Raw genomic sequence first — 18,928 nt, forward strand, 5'->3', positions numbered from 1 at the left:
CTTTCCTCTAACAAACAAAATCCAACATACGCGTTACAGGATAAAATATACCTTCCACCATATGTTCAAAATACCGTCACAATACATTTAAAAATCACCGAAATCGGTGAGGAAGTCTACACTTTCACCCAATTATCTTCGCATGGTGCATAATGACAAAAGAAAGCGAATTAAAGGGACACAAGCAAGTTTCGGTTTTCCTGACGAAACCGTAGTTGCCGAAACCTAAACTAAAGTAGTTGTCTCACATGTTGCCATATTTCTGTTGCTGTTCTGTTCGTCAATTCGATGAAATGGTTAAATTAGTGAAATATGTCAATTAAAGGATTTTTCGTTTCCGAATCCGCCCGAGCTCAACGAAAATTATCCGATTCGACTCGTATCAACTACCCGCATTCAAATCTTTTAGGCAAATTTTTATTTAAATAAGTAATAAACAATAATTAAAAGTATAATTTTTATCTAAATAAAATTTAAATAGAATTAAGTAAAATTATTCAAATGATATCAAAAATAACTTAATCCATATTTTTGATTTTCAAGAAAGTGCTTATTTCATATTTATTTCATATTTTATGAATTAGATAAAACAAAAATAATTTTTTTCAATTCTCATATCCGTTATGTTGAATATGAAAAAACCAAATGGTAAAGTCATATAATATCGTCATATTTCATAAATGTAATATGTCAACTCTTTATAATATCGTCATATTTCATAAATGTAATATGTCAACTCTTTTTTTGAAAAATCTTCATGAGAGAAATATAAATATTGCATTTAAAAACAGTTACAAAAGTACAATAATAAATATTAAAGTCAATGGGATGTATTATTGATGGCATGGACGTGCTATTCTATTTCATTCATTATCGTAAGTGCTTCTATTTCTATTCTTTCATTATCGCTGCGTTGAAGTGAAATACATAATAGGAGAATTAACAATAAGTAAGATGAAGAAAAGCATACTGCGTATAAATATAACATAGTATCATTTCTATTTTGTTAAAATTCGTTCAAGTTTTATGATATTGTTTTAAAAAAATTAGACATTATTCATGAAAATTTTGCTTTATCAATGATTACAGCGGAAAGTGAGTTATTTTTTAATTAATAAAAATTGAATTGTTTTCAAATATTTGATAAACAATCAAAAGGAAGAAGAAAACATAAATAGTAAAACAAAACATGAAACCATTCTCAGCATATTTTTATTCCCATACTTGGGTCCCATCCCACCAGGGAATCAAAGGTAAGGAGTTAGCCGACATAGCAGCCAAAGAAGCAACATCGCCCTTGTCACGGTGTGACAGTGTCGAAATGGGAGGAAAGAAAAAACAGCGATAAAATGATTCCCGTCCGTGGAGCAGGAACCGCACTGAAGAGAACACCGTTTAAACTTGCATTAAATTTCCAAAAAACAAAGAAAAAGACACCTCGAATTATTTTATCCGGATGTCACTTCAACCCTTATTCCTATCCGTAGAAAAGGAACGAGTGTAGGACGTAAATAAAAAGATGTGAACCAAATGAAGGACAAAACTAAACTGAAAACTTTATTACGTTTTCCATACAGTTTTTCGGTAAAGTGTGGTAGAAGGGGATTTCCCAGAACGATGTCGGGTGACACTTCGTGAGCCCCATACCTCCAGGCGCCAGCCGGACTCAAGTGGTCTGCGTTACACCCTCGTCGGATGTCATCCGAATTCCTTATCAGGACCTTGTAATATTACACCATGCTGAAAAACAATCATGGAACAAAATATGGAACACCTTCAAAAAAAAACAAAAACACATGAAATAACTCAAGATTTCTATCAAACAATGCCTAACAACATGAAAAGAAAAGACAGAATAATCATGCCAAGNAACAGGACATTGCAAACTCACACATAAGTACCTATTAAAAAAAAAAAAAAAACAGAACTCCCAATGTGTAACCAATGCAACTGAATAATATCAACCCATCATCTGCTATTTGAATGCAGCAAGTACCAAAATATCAAAGGCAAAAATACAAAATAACATCACCAGCAGCCCTGACGTCACAGAAACACATAGGAAATGTCCTGAACTATCTAAAGGAAATTAACATCTACCATAAGATATAATCATCTAGAAAAGAAGGAAACAGTACCTAGCCGTCGTTAATCATAAATTAAAAAAAAAAGAAAACATTTTAAAAATAAGAAAATTTGTATTATTTATTTATTTGTTATACTGTTTTATAAAAAATGAATAAATATATATTTCAAGTAACAAGAAATTTTGTTAAAAATAATAATAAAAGAAATTGGAAACAATAAAAGAATAAATTGTAACAATAATAAAAGAAATTAATTGTTTATTAAAAATCCTTTTCCTGATTTTAAATTTAAAATATTATATATTATATATGTTTTTTATATTTTCGTTTCCTGACGTTATATATGTTTTTTATATTTTCGTTTCCTGATGAATAGAATAGCATAAAATCCTCTTAGAATGCACTTCAGCAAGTATGCTTTGAATAGGAAATCTGAAACCTATGTCCCTTTAAATATTTTGTTAAGAATTCGTCATGCCGTCTTCAGATTCGATCAAGGACCAAAGTACAAATTAGAGAAAGATATGTGTATTTTTAAATAAAGAAGCTACCGCTTGAAAAATCTATTTTGTTCTAATAAAGTTCTGTGAAATTGTGAAATGTAAGTTTTCCTTCTATCCTTTGATTTGCAGAAATACATATAATTTACATCAATAATAATCCCTAAATTTGTAAACATATCCAACATTGGTCGATTTTGTGAGATATATAAGGATATATTCCTTAGATGTTTGTATTTTTCATTAAATCTTCATGAATTATTAAAGATTTATATTAAATAAATAACAAAGTTTTGTTATTATCACAATATTGACAAATAAAGTAGTAATTTTTAATTAATGAATTTATGTTATTTGTCATAATCATTGCATTGCATAGTTATAATAAAATTGTTAAAAATTTAAAGTACATAAGGATATATAATAAATGCAGTTTTTAATTAATAAATTTTTAATTAATAAATTGTTATTTGTCATATATGAATTTATGTTATTAATGAATTTATGTTATTTTTCATATATGCATTGCATAATTATAATAAATTTATATTTATATTTATATAATATTGTTAAAAATTTAATGCAAATTTGAATATGTAATGTAAGGAATATGTAAATGAAGATATATAATAATTTTAATATTTTAATATTAATAATAATTTGAAATAGTTGAAAATTCAGTTAGTTAAAAATTATTTTTAAGCATGTTTAATACAATATAATTCATTTATAAAATCATGTATTAATAATTTTAAAATTTTAATTTACTATATATTGAAAAAAGTTGATCCGTAAAACGTGGATAGAGCTTTTTCTGATATACAATAGTATGATTTCGATTAGTTAATAACTTCACATTTCGGTATTGAATGTTTGACAACACCGTAATGGGTCTAAAAATCATGTTGTTGGCGGATTCACTAGTTCCCCAATTCACCATTGTTTAAAAGTAGAGTGCGCTAAAACCAGTGTCATGATTTTTTAGTATGTCGATATTTCAGATTACGGGCCATGAAAGTTCGTAAAATGCAATGTCTATTCATACTTCGTTTGTGACCTGGTCTCTGCCGGCAATATTTGACTATGTAACAAAGAAATGGTAAGAGGGTCAGATGATCTTCAAAACGTGGGACACGAAAAAGCATTTGCTATCTGGTCTATTCTATTAGTCAATGATCAAACATATTTATTAAAATTTAAATAATTTTCATAATTGAATATGAAATTTCAATTTTATTATGTGTTGAACTGAAGTAATTCTATAGAGTCACTTATATACGTATATTACATTTGTTAACAAAAAAATAGCTTGACCAAATATATTTATATGATTCATAAATTAATTATTTATACATATTTAATCAATGATTAATTATATTTTGTGATTAGTTTTGTAATGTACATGAATATAAGATAAAATCGAAATATTCATTCATTTGTTTATGACAAACTTAATTCGACCAATAACCTTTTTAAAAAACATGTGATAAAGTGTAAAGTATAAGATTTTCCTTCAATTACAGTAAACGGTAAACGTTTCATGATGGCAGTAGGTAACATGAAAATGTCGGAAATTCAGGCTACGTTTTATCCACCTACGTTAATGCCACCCTTTATGGATTGTTATCCTCCAACAAAATTGGATCTCTCCTTGTACGATAGTGGAAGTATTGGTTATTTTCAGAATTACAGGAACGAAACGCTATCAAAATTCTCGGTAAGCTCTTCAATACAATTAATTAAAACCTATGATATGGAGAAATTTTTCATTAATTAATTTGTAAAGTACAAAATTTTTTCTTCGTGTATGATCTTTTATTCTCTCTAGATTATTAACTACATATCTGATAATATGAATAAATTTTTAATTTTTTATTACAATTTTTTTATATGTTTAATGAATGTCTTTTTTATATGTTGAATGAATATAAATAATGATAATGGTAATGTTAGAAGAAAAATATTCGAAAATATTAATATATAATATATGTAATAAAATTTTTGAAAGTAGAATTTTAACACTAGAATTACCGACGCTCAAAGTATAAAATTTATATCAGAGAAATTAGAAGAATGCCAGAAATAAGAAAAAGTTTATAATGCAATAAAGAACATGAGCTTATATTTATATATTTTATATGTGTAAATCTGTAAAATTTCTCTGAAAAATTATGAACTTTGATAGTTCTAATATAATAATAATAATATTATAATACTACTAATCTTATATAAACACATATAAATTTTCAATTATTCTAAATTCATTTCTTGAAAAGTATTACATGTATAACTATTTTAAATTTTCAAAAACATATTCGAATGTTCAAAATATGTAAAGCAAGTAAACATAAGATAAATGAAGTTATAAATAAGTATAAGAAAATAAATTGTAAATACTTAAAGTGAAAATGCAATATTCAGTTTTTAACATGAGATCTAGTTAGCAATATCATATTTTATTTATAATTGTAATTAATAATTAATATTCAAATGTATATTATATTTTTAGATTAATTAAATTAATTGTTTTATTAAATTTAGTTTTCTATATATAAATATAAATACAATCTTATATATATATATATATATATATATATATATCAGATGAAAATAAACAGTGTTATGCGCCATTTAGTAAGTTGTATATTTTCCATTTAATAAACTCTTAGATTTGTAAATTTCTGGCAGAAAATGAAAATCGAATATTTCTTAATTAAATTTCCTAATTTCTTAATTAAATTTCTATAGTTATAAGATTTATATCACATAGTTTAGTCCACTTTCACTTTCTTTTTGATTTAGATTTTAAGTATGACTTTATTTATGATAGAACTATACAATAATGTCAAGAAATATTTTATTCAAACTTTTTATTCAACAACAATCTGTTCACTGTATTAAGTGCTTTACATATTATGCCAATTATTTTTTCAATTTTCTATCTGCGATCTAAGTAAGTATCTAAGTATCTACTCGTAAGTAGATTGTTGTTTAAGAAAAATATTATTTAATATTTGTTCATGAAAAATAATTTAAAATTTAAAGTATTTTACATTAAATTTAATTATAATAATAATATTACTAATTTTAATTTTAGAAGTCATTTAACGATGATTTTAGTACATTGAATTTGTTTTAATATTATTTTCAATTTCTATTATGAAATGTTAAGAAATACGTTTTATAGGAGAAACAAATACTGTGCTTGTACTGTGTGGCTTCCTTCAAACCATGTAGCATTCATTCGAATCAATCTTTTCCATAGTTATTATTACAGAGTTATTAAACGGCTTCCAATCTTCAATTGCGCGCCGGTTCCACAGATTGATATACCGTTGTTAGTTTCAATTTACATAAAATCAAAAATTCAAGTTTGAAAATAAATAAATTTGTAAAAATAATGTTCGGTCTATAAATAATTTTTCTTACCGAAATAGGGGCCATAAACTGTGGTGCGAAAAATAAATTCATCGAGCCAGGGATAATAACTTTCAAATTTATCATTTTCTCTACAGCAGGGATTTCCCATGACGTATTTTCATATTCTTTCTATAATTATTATTGTAGTCATACCTGACTACCAATTCCAAGGTTCGGTTAGTGTTTTTGTCGCAACAATCCCCAAAATAAGAATAAAATTCAAGCCAAGGGTGGACGTAGGGAACATGTCTCTCCGGCCTTGGCTCTACAGACATAGCTTTTTTAAGACCAATAAACATATGAAACATAATGTGAGGGACGCATCTCTAAGCAGTACCGTTAGGCCCATAATGTAATTGTGAATATTACTTTATGGGACAGACTTTGTCTGACGCTGATTCTTAACCTAAAACAAATGCCTCCCCAATCATGTGATCGGAGAGGACATAATAAAGTTGGACTTATATAAGGTCGAAACAGTATAGAACAACTCTCAGTGCTCAGTTCAACAACGTATTTTCACGTTCATCTACTTACTTACTTAGTTCACGTTCGTTAGATCATTCAAATCATTCAACTCAAACCTTATTCTTATGGAATGAATTAAAATTTAATCTAACTTAATTTCGTTCAACCTTCACTCTTGAATAGTGAACTAAAATCTAATCAAACTCAATTAATCAAACCTTTAACTTTGAACAGCTGCCATTAACGTTGAAGGCAGCAAGCTACCGATCAAATCGGCACGCTACAAATAATGTCCAATAAAAAAAGCTTAAAATGATAAATAATTCAATGACCTCAATTACAATGAAAGAGAACAAAATGAACTACAAGAAAAATTGCATAATCTAAATCATATTCAATCATCCATCAATTATTTTGAAAATTTTTGAATTGAAGAACATAAGAAATTATAAATTTAGAAATCATTCTGGAAATAGTGATATGAATGAAACTATTAATTTCATATACAGGGTGGTTAATTGCATATTTAGATAGTCCATTTAAGTGAGGCCATCTAAATTTCTTTTTGAATTTTGATGATGTAAAAAATATTTCTTATCTAACATGAATGGTATCGAAAGGTCATTAACTCATGAGAATATTTCTTTCAGGGCCACTTTTTTGGAGTTTTCAAGATTACCGATGTTTTTTTTCATATAATTATATGTAATTTTTTAATTATATCATGTAGCTGATAAAAAAAAAATACATTCAGATATGTAAAGAACCAAACGAAAGAACTAAAGAAAGAATAGTGAAATGACATTGATGTTCAAAAATTTAAGTTTTTCGTTTAAGGAATGATTGATTATTTGTATTGCTACAAATTCCATTGAGAAAGATGCATACGATTTATAAAATTTATTCTGTGAAGATCTTGACGTAGAGACAAATGATACGGTTGACATCATGTTTTTTTACTATCCGTATTACGCTAGTTTCAGAAATTCTCTCACTCAAATTCTCTTAGATTTTCACACGTGGACTTTTATTAACTTTAGCTACAATGTATCCTTCATTTTCTTTGTTCCTTAGATATTTTTTATGACACTACCGTTTGTTGAATGTTTGACTACCTATGTATTTCGTGATGGATAATTACGATTAGGAAATATATTAATATATAATAATAAGTAATAGTAACACTAGTTATAATAAGTAATAGTAACACTAGTCACTTTTACCATAAATGAATATTATATCTTATATAATAATAAGTAATAGTAACACTAGTCACTTTTACCATAAATGAATATTATGTCTATTCTTGCGTTGAGTATTCCATTATGAATTACTGACAAATTTCGATACACTGATCGGGATTTCAAACTGCTAGAAAAGATTATCATTGACGATGTAATAAATAGTAAATATGTTTATTTATTATTAGGCTTTCGATTGTCGCGTCTTATTGTTAGCCAAGCTCTGTGATCACAATAAAGAAATTTATACGTAAAACGTAAATTTAAAATTTAAAATTTTACATGTTTAAATATATTTTTCACCAGCTATGCGATATAATAAAAAAATAGTTGTATGAAAAAATATATCAATGACCTTGGAAACTCTGAAAAGAATGACCTTAGAAAAAAATACTTTTACCAGTGATTGTTCTTTCAATACCATTTATGTAAGGTAATAAATACTTTTTGCATCATAACAATTCGAAAAGATATTTAGGAGCTTTAGTTACATGAATTTGTATATTTTCAGATTACAAAAAATATTATGTAATTCAAAAACATAAATTTTGGTTGTATATTTTATTACGTCGTTAAAAGTTAAATGAAGATAATCCAAACTACTAAACTGAAATGGATAATTCATTATATATATATATTTTAATATATGTAATATGTAATAATTAAATTTAAATCTTTATTGGCTTAGGGTAGTATAATTATCAATAGAAACGAAGGATCTTATTACTAAAAATTGCATCACTATGATATATTTTAATCAAAAAGATGAACTTATATATATTTATGTTTCTATAGTTATGTCAAATTCGTTTTCGAAAAGTGTTGTCATTAAAAATAATTACATCGATGCGGTCGCCTCAAATACTACGATAATAAGAAATACGTTATATAATTTTTGAATTATTGAATTGGTATTGTTAGTTACATTAATGGATCAATAAGTGTTAGATTTAACACGTCTCTGAATTACTATCTCTAGTTTAATAAATGTTGTAGAAGTAGCGACAAATATTTATCTGAAATAATAATTTTTTAAAAATAATTCTTATGACAATAGGAAGAAAAATATGTTTTTATTCCGAAGGATATTTTAAAACTGCAACATTTTAAACTGTAAAATTTAAGAAAGTATTACACGAAAATTTTAATATGTTTAGAGAAAAATTAATCAATAAATTTTTAATATATTCTTTACAAATGGAATTCCTAAAAATTTATTTATTAGTTATATTTGCCATTTAAATTGATACAATTGAAAAACAAATCTTCCATTTGCAATTATATTCGAGATACATATATATTTTAGAAAATATGTTAACGATTTCCAACCTCCACTGTTTTGATTCTTTGAATAAGGTATAGATAAAAAAAACATGGAATATTTTTAGTTATGCAGTATAAATTTTATCAAAATTTTATCAAAATCGATATGTTATATTTGGATAATATTTCTTGTTAGTAATGTAGGTTACTGAATTCCTTTTCTTTTGACTATCATACAGAACGAAATGTAGTATTTCATTTTAAACGAATTGATCTTTTTATTTTATTTTTCGTGATAAAAAATATTTGTAATTGCCACGGGTTGGTCTTTGTAGAACTATGCGATTTTTACAAGAAATATTTTAATAAAATTTAAATATTTTAATAAAATTTAAATATTTTAAATAATAAAGATAAGTGGGATGTCTTATACATAAATGAAGGTAATAGAAAACAAAATTAAATTTTATTAATGAATTTATTTCAAAAGGAGATACAAAAATACAAAATGAATGTTTTTCTTTGTTGATTTAATATTTTTGGATTAGATGGATGGAAATGGAAATAGAAAATATGTAATTGTAGTTAGCTACGTGTAGGAAAATTTCAGCATTTAATAGATTAATTTTTATCAATTGATTGATACTAGATTATAAAATGAAAAATACATATCTCAATATATAAAGAAGTAGTTAAATTAAAAACGCAAATAAGGAAAATGTCAAATGTAAATAAGAAAATGTAATAAAAATTTGTGCCAAATTCATATAAATTATATGTATTAATATCTGTAAAAGAGGAAAAGAATAATCTATCTCAAATGAAGTAAAATTTTCTGCAGAAAATCTATCATATCGTTTGTCAAGAACGAAGGAAATTTCACTAAATCATTATAAATGTTTGAAAATCATTGGAGAATTATTCATTAGATAAAAATTTTTATATAAATCTCCTTTATTTAACATAAACCTAAATATTTACTAATCAAATCTGGTTACTAGTTCTTGAGATCAATGTAACTTTTGAATGAATTCATAGAAACTATTTTAACGTATGTTTAAGATCTATTATATTTTCTTCATAAAATATAATAGATCTTAATAACTCTTTATATACAATAAATTATTATATATAGAATATCATCAACGAACACTGTTTGCTCAGCAAGCGATTCATTAAAAAGCCTATTTATGTTCAAAAGATTTATAATAGCTTACATTTTATTCGCTAGATGTTTGTGAACACAGTAAACATATTACTCTTATTTGTGATTAGTGTACGTAATTTATTAACAGCTTGTGATCTATTTGCGAATGTTTAGTTACATTATGTCATTTTGTAGCACTAACAATTTTAATAATACAATTATCTTTATTCTAAAATTTTTATGAACAAGATACATGTTATGTTCGAGCTCATTGAATGTGGATTCTTGTGTTGTACACTTCACAATTTGAAAACCAACTTTTATATACATAATATTAGAACCGAAAAAGACTTTTATATAATATCAAAAAATTTTCTCAATATATCAAAAAGTGTTTATCAAAAATAAAAATACAAAATTTTACGAAATTATATAACTTTGGGAAGATAATTTTGTTAAAATTGAAAGTTATATCTGGGTATTCAGTGAAATGAATTAGGTTGAATTATTTTTCAAACACGATTTTTTCGAAAATAGAGCACTACAAAAAAATTTTATTCTATATTTTTCATTATATAAAATATTTCCATGTTTATTATTCATGTCTGTTCAACACGAAATTATCCAATTTCAAACTCGATTTTTTTCAAAAACAGCTTTAACAAAAAGATTTTATTCTTCCTCTTCAATTCATTTTTTCATGTAGAATCATTTCTTGCTCGGTTGTATTACTAGTTGTAGGACATCCTGTATATTGTTTATAGATGCTACCATATGAGTGGGGAATACAAAAAATTTCATATAGTCCAAGACCTGACATCGTCGCTGATACAATGAAGCGTAAAATTAATCGTGAGTTAACCGTACTTTCAAATGATATTTCAACAATTGATCCCATACGCATGAAGGAAGTTGATGGCCTATTTAAAGTAATTAATTTTACTATTTATTTGCATTTTAGTTTCTTCAAGAAATAATTTTGCAATTTTAATGAACTTTCTTCTAATATTTTTCTCTAATATCCTTTATAATATTTTGCTCAATGTATTTTTCTTTTCTATTCAAATGCAGTGATTTGAAACTGTGGTAAACTAATATATTCGTATAAGGCAAGGTATCGTTTCATTTGTATGAAAGTGAAATAAAATAAATGATAGAAAATAGGTAATTTATGTTTATAATTTATGTGTATAATCTAAGTTTCACACAGGATAATTCTCGCAACTGCAATAGGTTATATCTTAGAAATGGTAAGAGATACAAAAAAGATGTAAAGAAAATTGTTATAAGAGGATCTATTTTTTTGCATACGTAGTTATTTTATGAATGCAGCAATGCACCTAAAAAATGTAAATGCAACATTTTTTAAAATTGGAATCATACATTTTTTTATACATTAATTTATTTATTTTTTTTATACATTAATTACTTTTTTTTATTGAATTTCGCCAATTAATGTATAAAAAAGAAAATAATCCTATTTAAGAAAAAATTTCATCTGTATTTTTTAAATGCATCGTTGCATTTACAAAAAAAAAAAATAAATAATAAACTTAAAAAAAAGTAAATCCTCTTTTACCAATAATACTTATTAATAATAAAAAATGTGTGGTTCCGTTTTTAAAAAAGTTATATCTGTATTTTTTTCTAGTTTTTAGACACTTTTAAAAACGTTCAATCTATATTTTCTGTATTTTTCTATCGTTACATGCATTTCTATCATTACATGCATTAAAAAACAAAAGAAAAAATAAAAATAGATTGTCTTATATTAATCAATTGTCTTCTTTTTTATATTTCCTATCATTCTAGAGGTATTACTTGTTACAATTGCGAGAATCACCCTATAATAGGAGTACATTGATTTTCTTCATTACTTATGAATTATCGTTCATACCATAGAAACTTGAAGTTATTTAACTTAGAAGTTATTTATTGATGTATCATATGTATTTCGATGATGAAACTTACAATTAGTACAAAATGATTCTACAAATATATTTTTTTGTTAAAATAGTCATAATTAGATTGCGAATTTTTATGAATTATTTGTACGAAATTTAAAGGTTAAAAATTGCATGGAATATAACGTAATTAGGAACATGAAAGAACATAAAAAGAAAGTAGCAGATGTCTGAAATTCTAATTTTTTTTCTTGATAAACAATGTTTATGGGGAAAAGATATTACATCGTTTCAATTAAATCACAGAGGAAATAGATAACTTTCCAGTTCTTCCTTGTTACTAGTAAAAATTCTTGAAATTATACGAAATATTATTGAAGTGTATACTTTTATCCTAATTTTTATTACATTTTTATTATTAGTTAGTCTCTTTTTTAGAGAGTAATGAAAATGAAGTTAGTGAAAGTCAATATAAAAAATTTTAAACACAAATTTCTTTCTTCGAAACTAATTGATTGTTCATTTACAAAAATGATTTTTAAAAATATAATAAGAATCAAATAGATCAAAAACATATTTATTGATAAAAAGAACTTATTCTGAAAAAAGAAAAATTATTCATAGATCTGAGAAAAATATCCTGTTTGTAAATTGACGGTGTAATTTGCGTTTTTACATATAGCTGTTCACGTATATCTACAGATGACTGGATGATTGAAAAGTTAGTGATTGTAATATCTACAAGAAAAGTAAGCAAAATTCTTTCCAAAAACAAATGTCCTTCATTCAATATTTGCTACGAGGTATCATAAATTTATTTTTTTTCGAAATAGAATTTCGTCTATTATTATAAAGTATTTAAATTAATTTGCAAGAAATAGAAAGTAATGTTTCTTATTACCCTCGAAAAATTTTTTTGAAATAATGAGAAATATGATTTTTCTTATTCTTATCTCGTAAAGAGAAATAAAAAAAAAAAGTTTAAATAAAAGTTCTGCTAATACCCTCAAACTCAAGTAGAAAGTTCTTAACTTTCAATTTACAAGCAGTAAAGTAATTATGTTACCAAAACTAAGAAAATATTAAAAATTGCAATATTTTAGTGAAGTTTTCGGAGAGTTCAGTTGTAACTTGTAAAAACTATAAATGGCATCAATGAATTTCAGTACGCGCGTATTAAAGGAGTATTCTAGTGTGAAGTGCGTATTTCTTTAACTTTGTTAGGGAATTTTTTTGTAAAGAAACTATTATATCTTTTGCAGTAAAATTGACATTTATTTGCACGTATTTTAACGACGTTTTAAAATTTTTTAGGACAAAAAAGTTAAAATTAGTGACACTGCATACTCTCAAACATAGTCGCTTTTAAAAAAGGTCGTCTCACGGTGTCCATGATTCCGGCCGTTCTGCTTGTCGGAAATAGAAAAACGTGAATGTTCCTTAATTAGTATGAGTTTGGCTATAGCAAATGTACCAAAACAAAAGGAAAAAGTCGGTAATTAAAAAAGTGCCGACACTTTGAAGTTCGATTATCGATTTTTGCATATTTTTGTTAAACTTCGGAAAAAATATAAAAAATAATTTTTTTTGGTTGATTTTAGTAGGAGCTATAGTCACACGTATTAAATACGTACTTAAAATTTTCAGTCAATTAGTCAAGTAGATTTTGAGATATCATGGACACCGTTCTGAAAAACATAGTTTCAAGAAAAATACTTTAAAGTTTAGTATTGCAGTAACAATGACGCTGTTCGTCGCGTCCTTCAAACAACCATAATTTCGTTAATTTTAAGACTTCACATGTAAGGTTACTTTTGAAACTATGTCCTTTAAGAATATGCAAAAAAAAAAAAATCGATTTTTTTCAAAAGTTCACACTAGAATACTCCCTTAATGTTAAGTGCCTTCTAAAATTCTTTTTAGATTTTTAGACTCATGTGCGAAACAAAATTTATATTGCTCTATCCTCCCGTATATACTTAAAATATCTGAAGTATCGTGCTTTTCATAATATACAATTTTTCATCGAACTTTTTTTTTAAATTATATTCTTAAAATATAAATCTACATAAAAATCCGCAATCCAGTTATGATATAATATTATGTTATAACGATCATATTGTAATGATTAAACTATCTTCTTAATTGATGATTTCAGTAAGAAAAAAATGTTGATACAACGAATTGTTTTTAAATTAATAATAAATAATAATAAACAAACTAATAATAAATCCGCAATCCAGTTATGATTATGTTATAACGATCATATTGTAATGATTAATGATTAAACTATCTTGTTAATTGATGATTTCAGTAAGAAAAAAATGTTGATACAACGAGTTGTTTTTAAACTAATAATGAATAATAATAAACAAATTAATAATAAATTAAACTAATAAAACCAACTTACATTAAATGGCTTTTGAACCTTCTAATTATAACTTTGTTGTAAAATTTCTGTCTTTATCATTCGTATCCTCTCTTCCACTACGACTTTTGACTTGTATTTCGATTTATTTTGTATGATAAAAAGATCAATAGTGTTGTCAATCCCACATATAGTCTCCAACGAAAATGGAAAAACTGAGTCCAGGAATTGTTAAGTTTAAATAGGATTTAGGCAAAGAGGATGAAACTAAATATAGACAAACATAGAGGCAAAGAAAGTACCAGGAAAGTTAAATCTGAAAGGAAACAAAATCTGTTCGTTGAACCTAGATGACGCATGTGTATTTCTAAGACTGCGTGAGAACGAAAAGAAATCCTTGGAAGTAAAAAGTAAGGAAAAAAAAACAAGAAACTAATGTATGGGGAAAATAAGTAAGCTTTAGAAAAGAATCGGAATAAAATTTTTTTCAAGGATTCTTTTGTCAATTATCAAAATGGAAATAAATCTTAATCGCGATAGCTGAAATTTATTTTGTAAAAATAGTTACCATATATTATTTACTATGTACTGAATACATACATAATGTAATATTAGTTATAATGTAGTATGAGCGTGTATGTGATTGTAAAATAAATACTAAATTAAGAAGTCCGGTGTTAGATAGAGCTATCACAAAATATTGAAAAATAATATATTTATTAATTCTGACATCTCTTGATGTCTATTTGTTTTTTTATAATGAGCAAAATATTTTGTGTATATTGTAACTATGTATATAAATGTTTATCTTTTTTATGCATTATAATTTCCATGCAAGAAAAAGCTAAGCTATATTATTTTTATTTAACGATAGCAATCATTGTATTCTGTGATTTTCATAAGAAACTCAAATGTAGATCAGAAGATAATGATGAAAAAAAAGCTATACATGAACAAAATTTAAGATGAATTTCTATCGACTATTAAAATAAGAGTATTTGTTATTTATAATCATTGTATAGAATTTTCAGAATTTCTTTATATACTTTGATATAAATAAAATAGATTATTTATATCAAATAAAATACTTCTAAATAAAGTATTTTGTAACGAGAATAACATTTGTAATATTTTTTAATCCAATGTTTATATTTACATCTTCATATTTAAACAAGAAATGAGAAACAAACATTTTTCTACATATATTATTTCTATGTTCAAAGTTAAGATGAGAAATAATCATAATTATAGAATTCCTAATAAAACACAATTTTTGATAAAAGTTTTAATGTCTCAGAACGTTAATACTGTGGGTTAACTTTTTCTTGTTCCTTTAATTGTTTATAATATAATAATCTATCAAGAAAGTAATTATCTTAAATTTTTATCTGCTGCTGTATCAATGTGGGTGAACTTACAATTTTGAGAAAGAATGTATGATACAAGTATAATACGTTATAACGTTTTTATAGAACATCATATCATTTCCTTCCTAGAATATTAAGGTATTAGCAAGAAATGCTAATGATGATGACAATCATTAATCATTAGACATTATCAATGTTAAATACTAAACAACCATATTGAATTATCAGAATTAACATTTATGAATGTTATCAATATTGTAACATCAATATGATAGTAATACGTAACGTTTCTTGATACTCCGTATCTACATTAGTATACCAACGTGATCAGACAGCGCAAATAATCACGAGTTGATCGGGTTTCGAGATAATTACGCGTTTGATGTTATGTATACGATTTGGAGAGGAATTATTCGAAAGGACATAAACTGTAGAACTATATAACAAGAAGTCATAATGATTAATGTTAGTTATATTACAAAGATTAATATAAGTTTGAATCATAATGAAGAGCTTAAATAAATTACAATGACTGAAAATTTCTAATATTAACTATTATGGTGAATAAAAAAAAACTATATATATATATATATATAAAATATTATTGCAAACAATACTGTTCTTCGTATAATATAAATCGATTACAAACGATAATTATTGCTGAAAAACATACTTATAAAATATTAAACATTTCATTTGTATGTAATGAATAACAAAATAATAACGTATTTTTTAATTAAATCATATGTGTATTTATTATTCTTCTATGATTTCTTTAGACTATATCATCAATGAATGTTCTAAATGAATACATATTTTTAGAGATAGAAGACTACACTGAGGAATAAAATTGATACTTTATATTGATACATTACTTTAATGTTATTTAAAAAAACAGAAAGGATATATTAATACTTTTTTGATCCACTGTCATTTATGCTCTTTGAATTTTGGATAATGTTTAAGAAATTTTATTACGATTTAAAATAATGTTTGAGAGGAAAAGTGTGATAGAATTAGAAAAGTGCTTTAGTGAGTAAAACAGCGCATCTTGATTTTTGGTCAAACTAAAGTTAGATTGTTATGAAAAATTAAGAATTATGTTATCACAATTAAAATTATCCATGTTATCAATTTAACTTTTAATTATTCAATAGATATACTTCGTATACATTAAAATACATACATACATTAGAACTATTCTCAAAAAAAAAAATTCGCTGGCGTCAAATCATGAACGAGAAACGTGTGAGAGGAGTCTGCATTAGTCTGCATCCTATCCATAATAATAAATATTTCGTCCAAAAATTGATGAACTGATTGATGATTAGCATATAATAATTTGATAATATCAAATAATAATTCTGTAATACTTCTTAAATTGTTTTTATTCACAATATACTTATATACATAATCAAATACAAATAGCTTCACATTTTTTTTTTATTAGCTTCCTTCATATTATCATTTGTTACTTCTATTGATTATTACTATCTATTGTACATGCTTTTCATTCATGAGATTTCATGTCAGTTTTTTTCTTTGAAAAGAAATTGTTTATTCTCCGAGTAATATATTACATACGTTTAATAATTGAAATATCAGTTAGAAACTTTATAATAGATTTAAACTTTAAACTTTAAAATAAATGAAATATTAAATAAAATAAATAAATTAACAAGTTAATAATAAAATAAATAAATAATATAAGTAAAAAATAAATTTAGAAACTTTAATAATAGAACTAAATTATATACAGTTTATGTAAACAATCGCATATTTGGAGTTAGTACAAATAAAAAGATATAGATAAAAAATAATACTCCTTACATTTTTGAAAAATGTAGTTAGGAATGTTTTTGATATTTAGACTTGCAAAATTAAATCTTTATTAAAAACTATAACTACAGAAATGAAGAATCTAGTTTGTAAGTTTCATTATCAATAATTTCTTTTTCTTGTATTCGTTTCTTCAATAATTTCTGCTTTTCTGAATAGTTATATTTTATATCTAGTATTAGATAATGATTTGCGACATATGTACTTTTTCAATAGATGATTAAATTATTAATTTTTCAGTTATTATTTGTAAAGGATATACCTAAGTTTTTTTAGAGCAGGTAATAGTGAAACAACACTAGATTTTAGAGTAAATTCGATTGTCACGGTACAAAGATCACAATGTCCAAAACTTATTGTAAACGCATTGAATTTGTTCAATTTTTATAATATTCATTCGACAGTCTACTATTTTTATAATATTCATTCGACAGTCTATAGGAATGTATAAAACCTCAATAAATACAATTTTGGGAAGCGGTTTTTACATCAAGATTTTCAAATATTTTAATGGGCCCATAAGTGAAACATTAATTTAATTTTAGACAGTCAAAGATTTTATCTAATAATTATTATTATTCTTTTACAGACAGTGCAAATTCAACGTAGTCAATATAAAGATCGAACTGGCAGTTTTCATCCTTTAGCTTTTTTTAAGCCCGATTCTTACATGTATCAAAATGCACCAGGAATGACGGAATCATATGTCTTGAAATATCCAACAAGTTATATTAAACATAAAATTCCCATAGTTTTGCCATTGACGTATGAAAGAAGGAAACAAACACCATACATTCCAGATTTTTCTCTTTCTGGTATATATAATAAATCTAGCTGCATTGCTTATAAACGATAACTTCTCATGTCCATTAACATTTATATACAATGACTCCTATTAATATATTCAGATACTAAATTTTGAAGCTATTATCATTTTGTAAACAAAAATAAAACAATCGTACAATAATAGATTTGGACTCATTTTAGAACTTTATTTTCAAAAAGTATCGCTCATTTTAGACTAAAATGTTTTTACATCACATAGAAGATACATTTTTCACAAACTTTTTACCATCAAATGCAACCATAAATAAATACGGATGTATATTATTAAATAAATAAATTTTATGTTGACGCATTACATATGTACAGGATGAAAAGAATAGTTTGTACCAGGTTATCATGGATGAATTCTACATCTCCGATTTGATGAAGATACATGTAAAAAACCTACTGCAAATTGACCTTGAATTTCAAGGTCAAAATTTTTTTTTGTTGTATTATATTCCGTTTACCACGAAGATAAAACTATTTTCAAGAAACC

General features: G+C 25.0%; 1 protein-coding gene across 1 annotated transcript; it reads left to right on the forward strand.

Annotated features, from left to right (window-relative positions):
• The first annotated feature begins 4,130 nt into the window (after positions 1-4,130).
• On the forward strand, positions 4,131-18,460 carry LOC122539013. The gene is made up of 3 exons (XM_043673575.1): positions 4,131-4,304; positions 10,891-11,055; positions 18,194-18,460. The coding sequence occupies exons 1-3, from the start codon at positions 4,131-4,133 to the stop codon at positions 18,458-18,460; spliced, it is 606 nt and encodes a 201-aa protein (XP_043529510.1).
• Positions 18,461-18,928: the final 468 nt, after the last annotated feature.

This window comes from Frieseomelitta varia, unplaced genomic scaffold (assembly GCF_011392965.1).
Source record: "Frieseomelitta varia isolate USP_RPSP 00005682 unplaced genomic scaffold, Fvar_1.2 scaffold_187, whole genome shotgun sequence".
Lineage (NCBI taxonomy): Eukaryota > Metazoa > Arthropoda > Insecta > Hymenoptera > Apidae > Frieseomelitta > Frieseomelitta varia.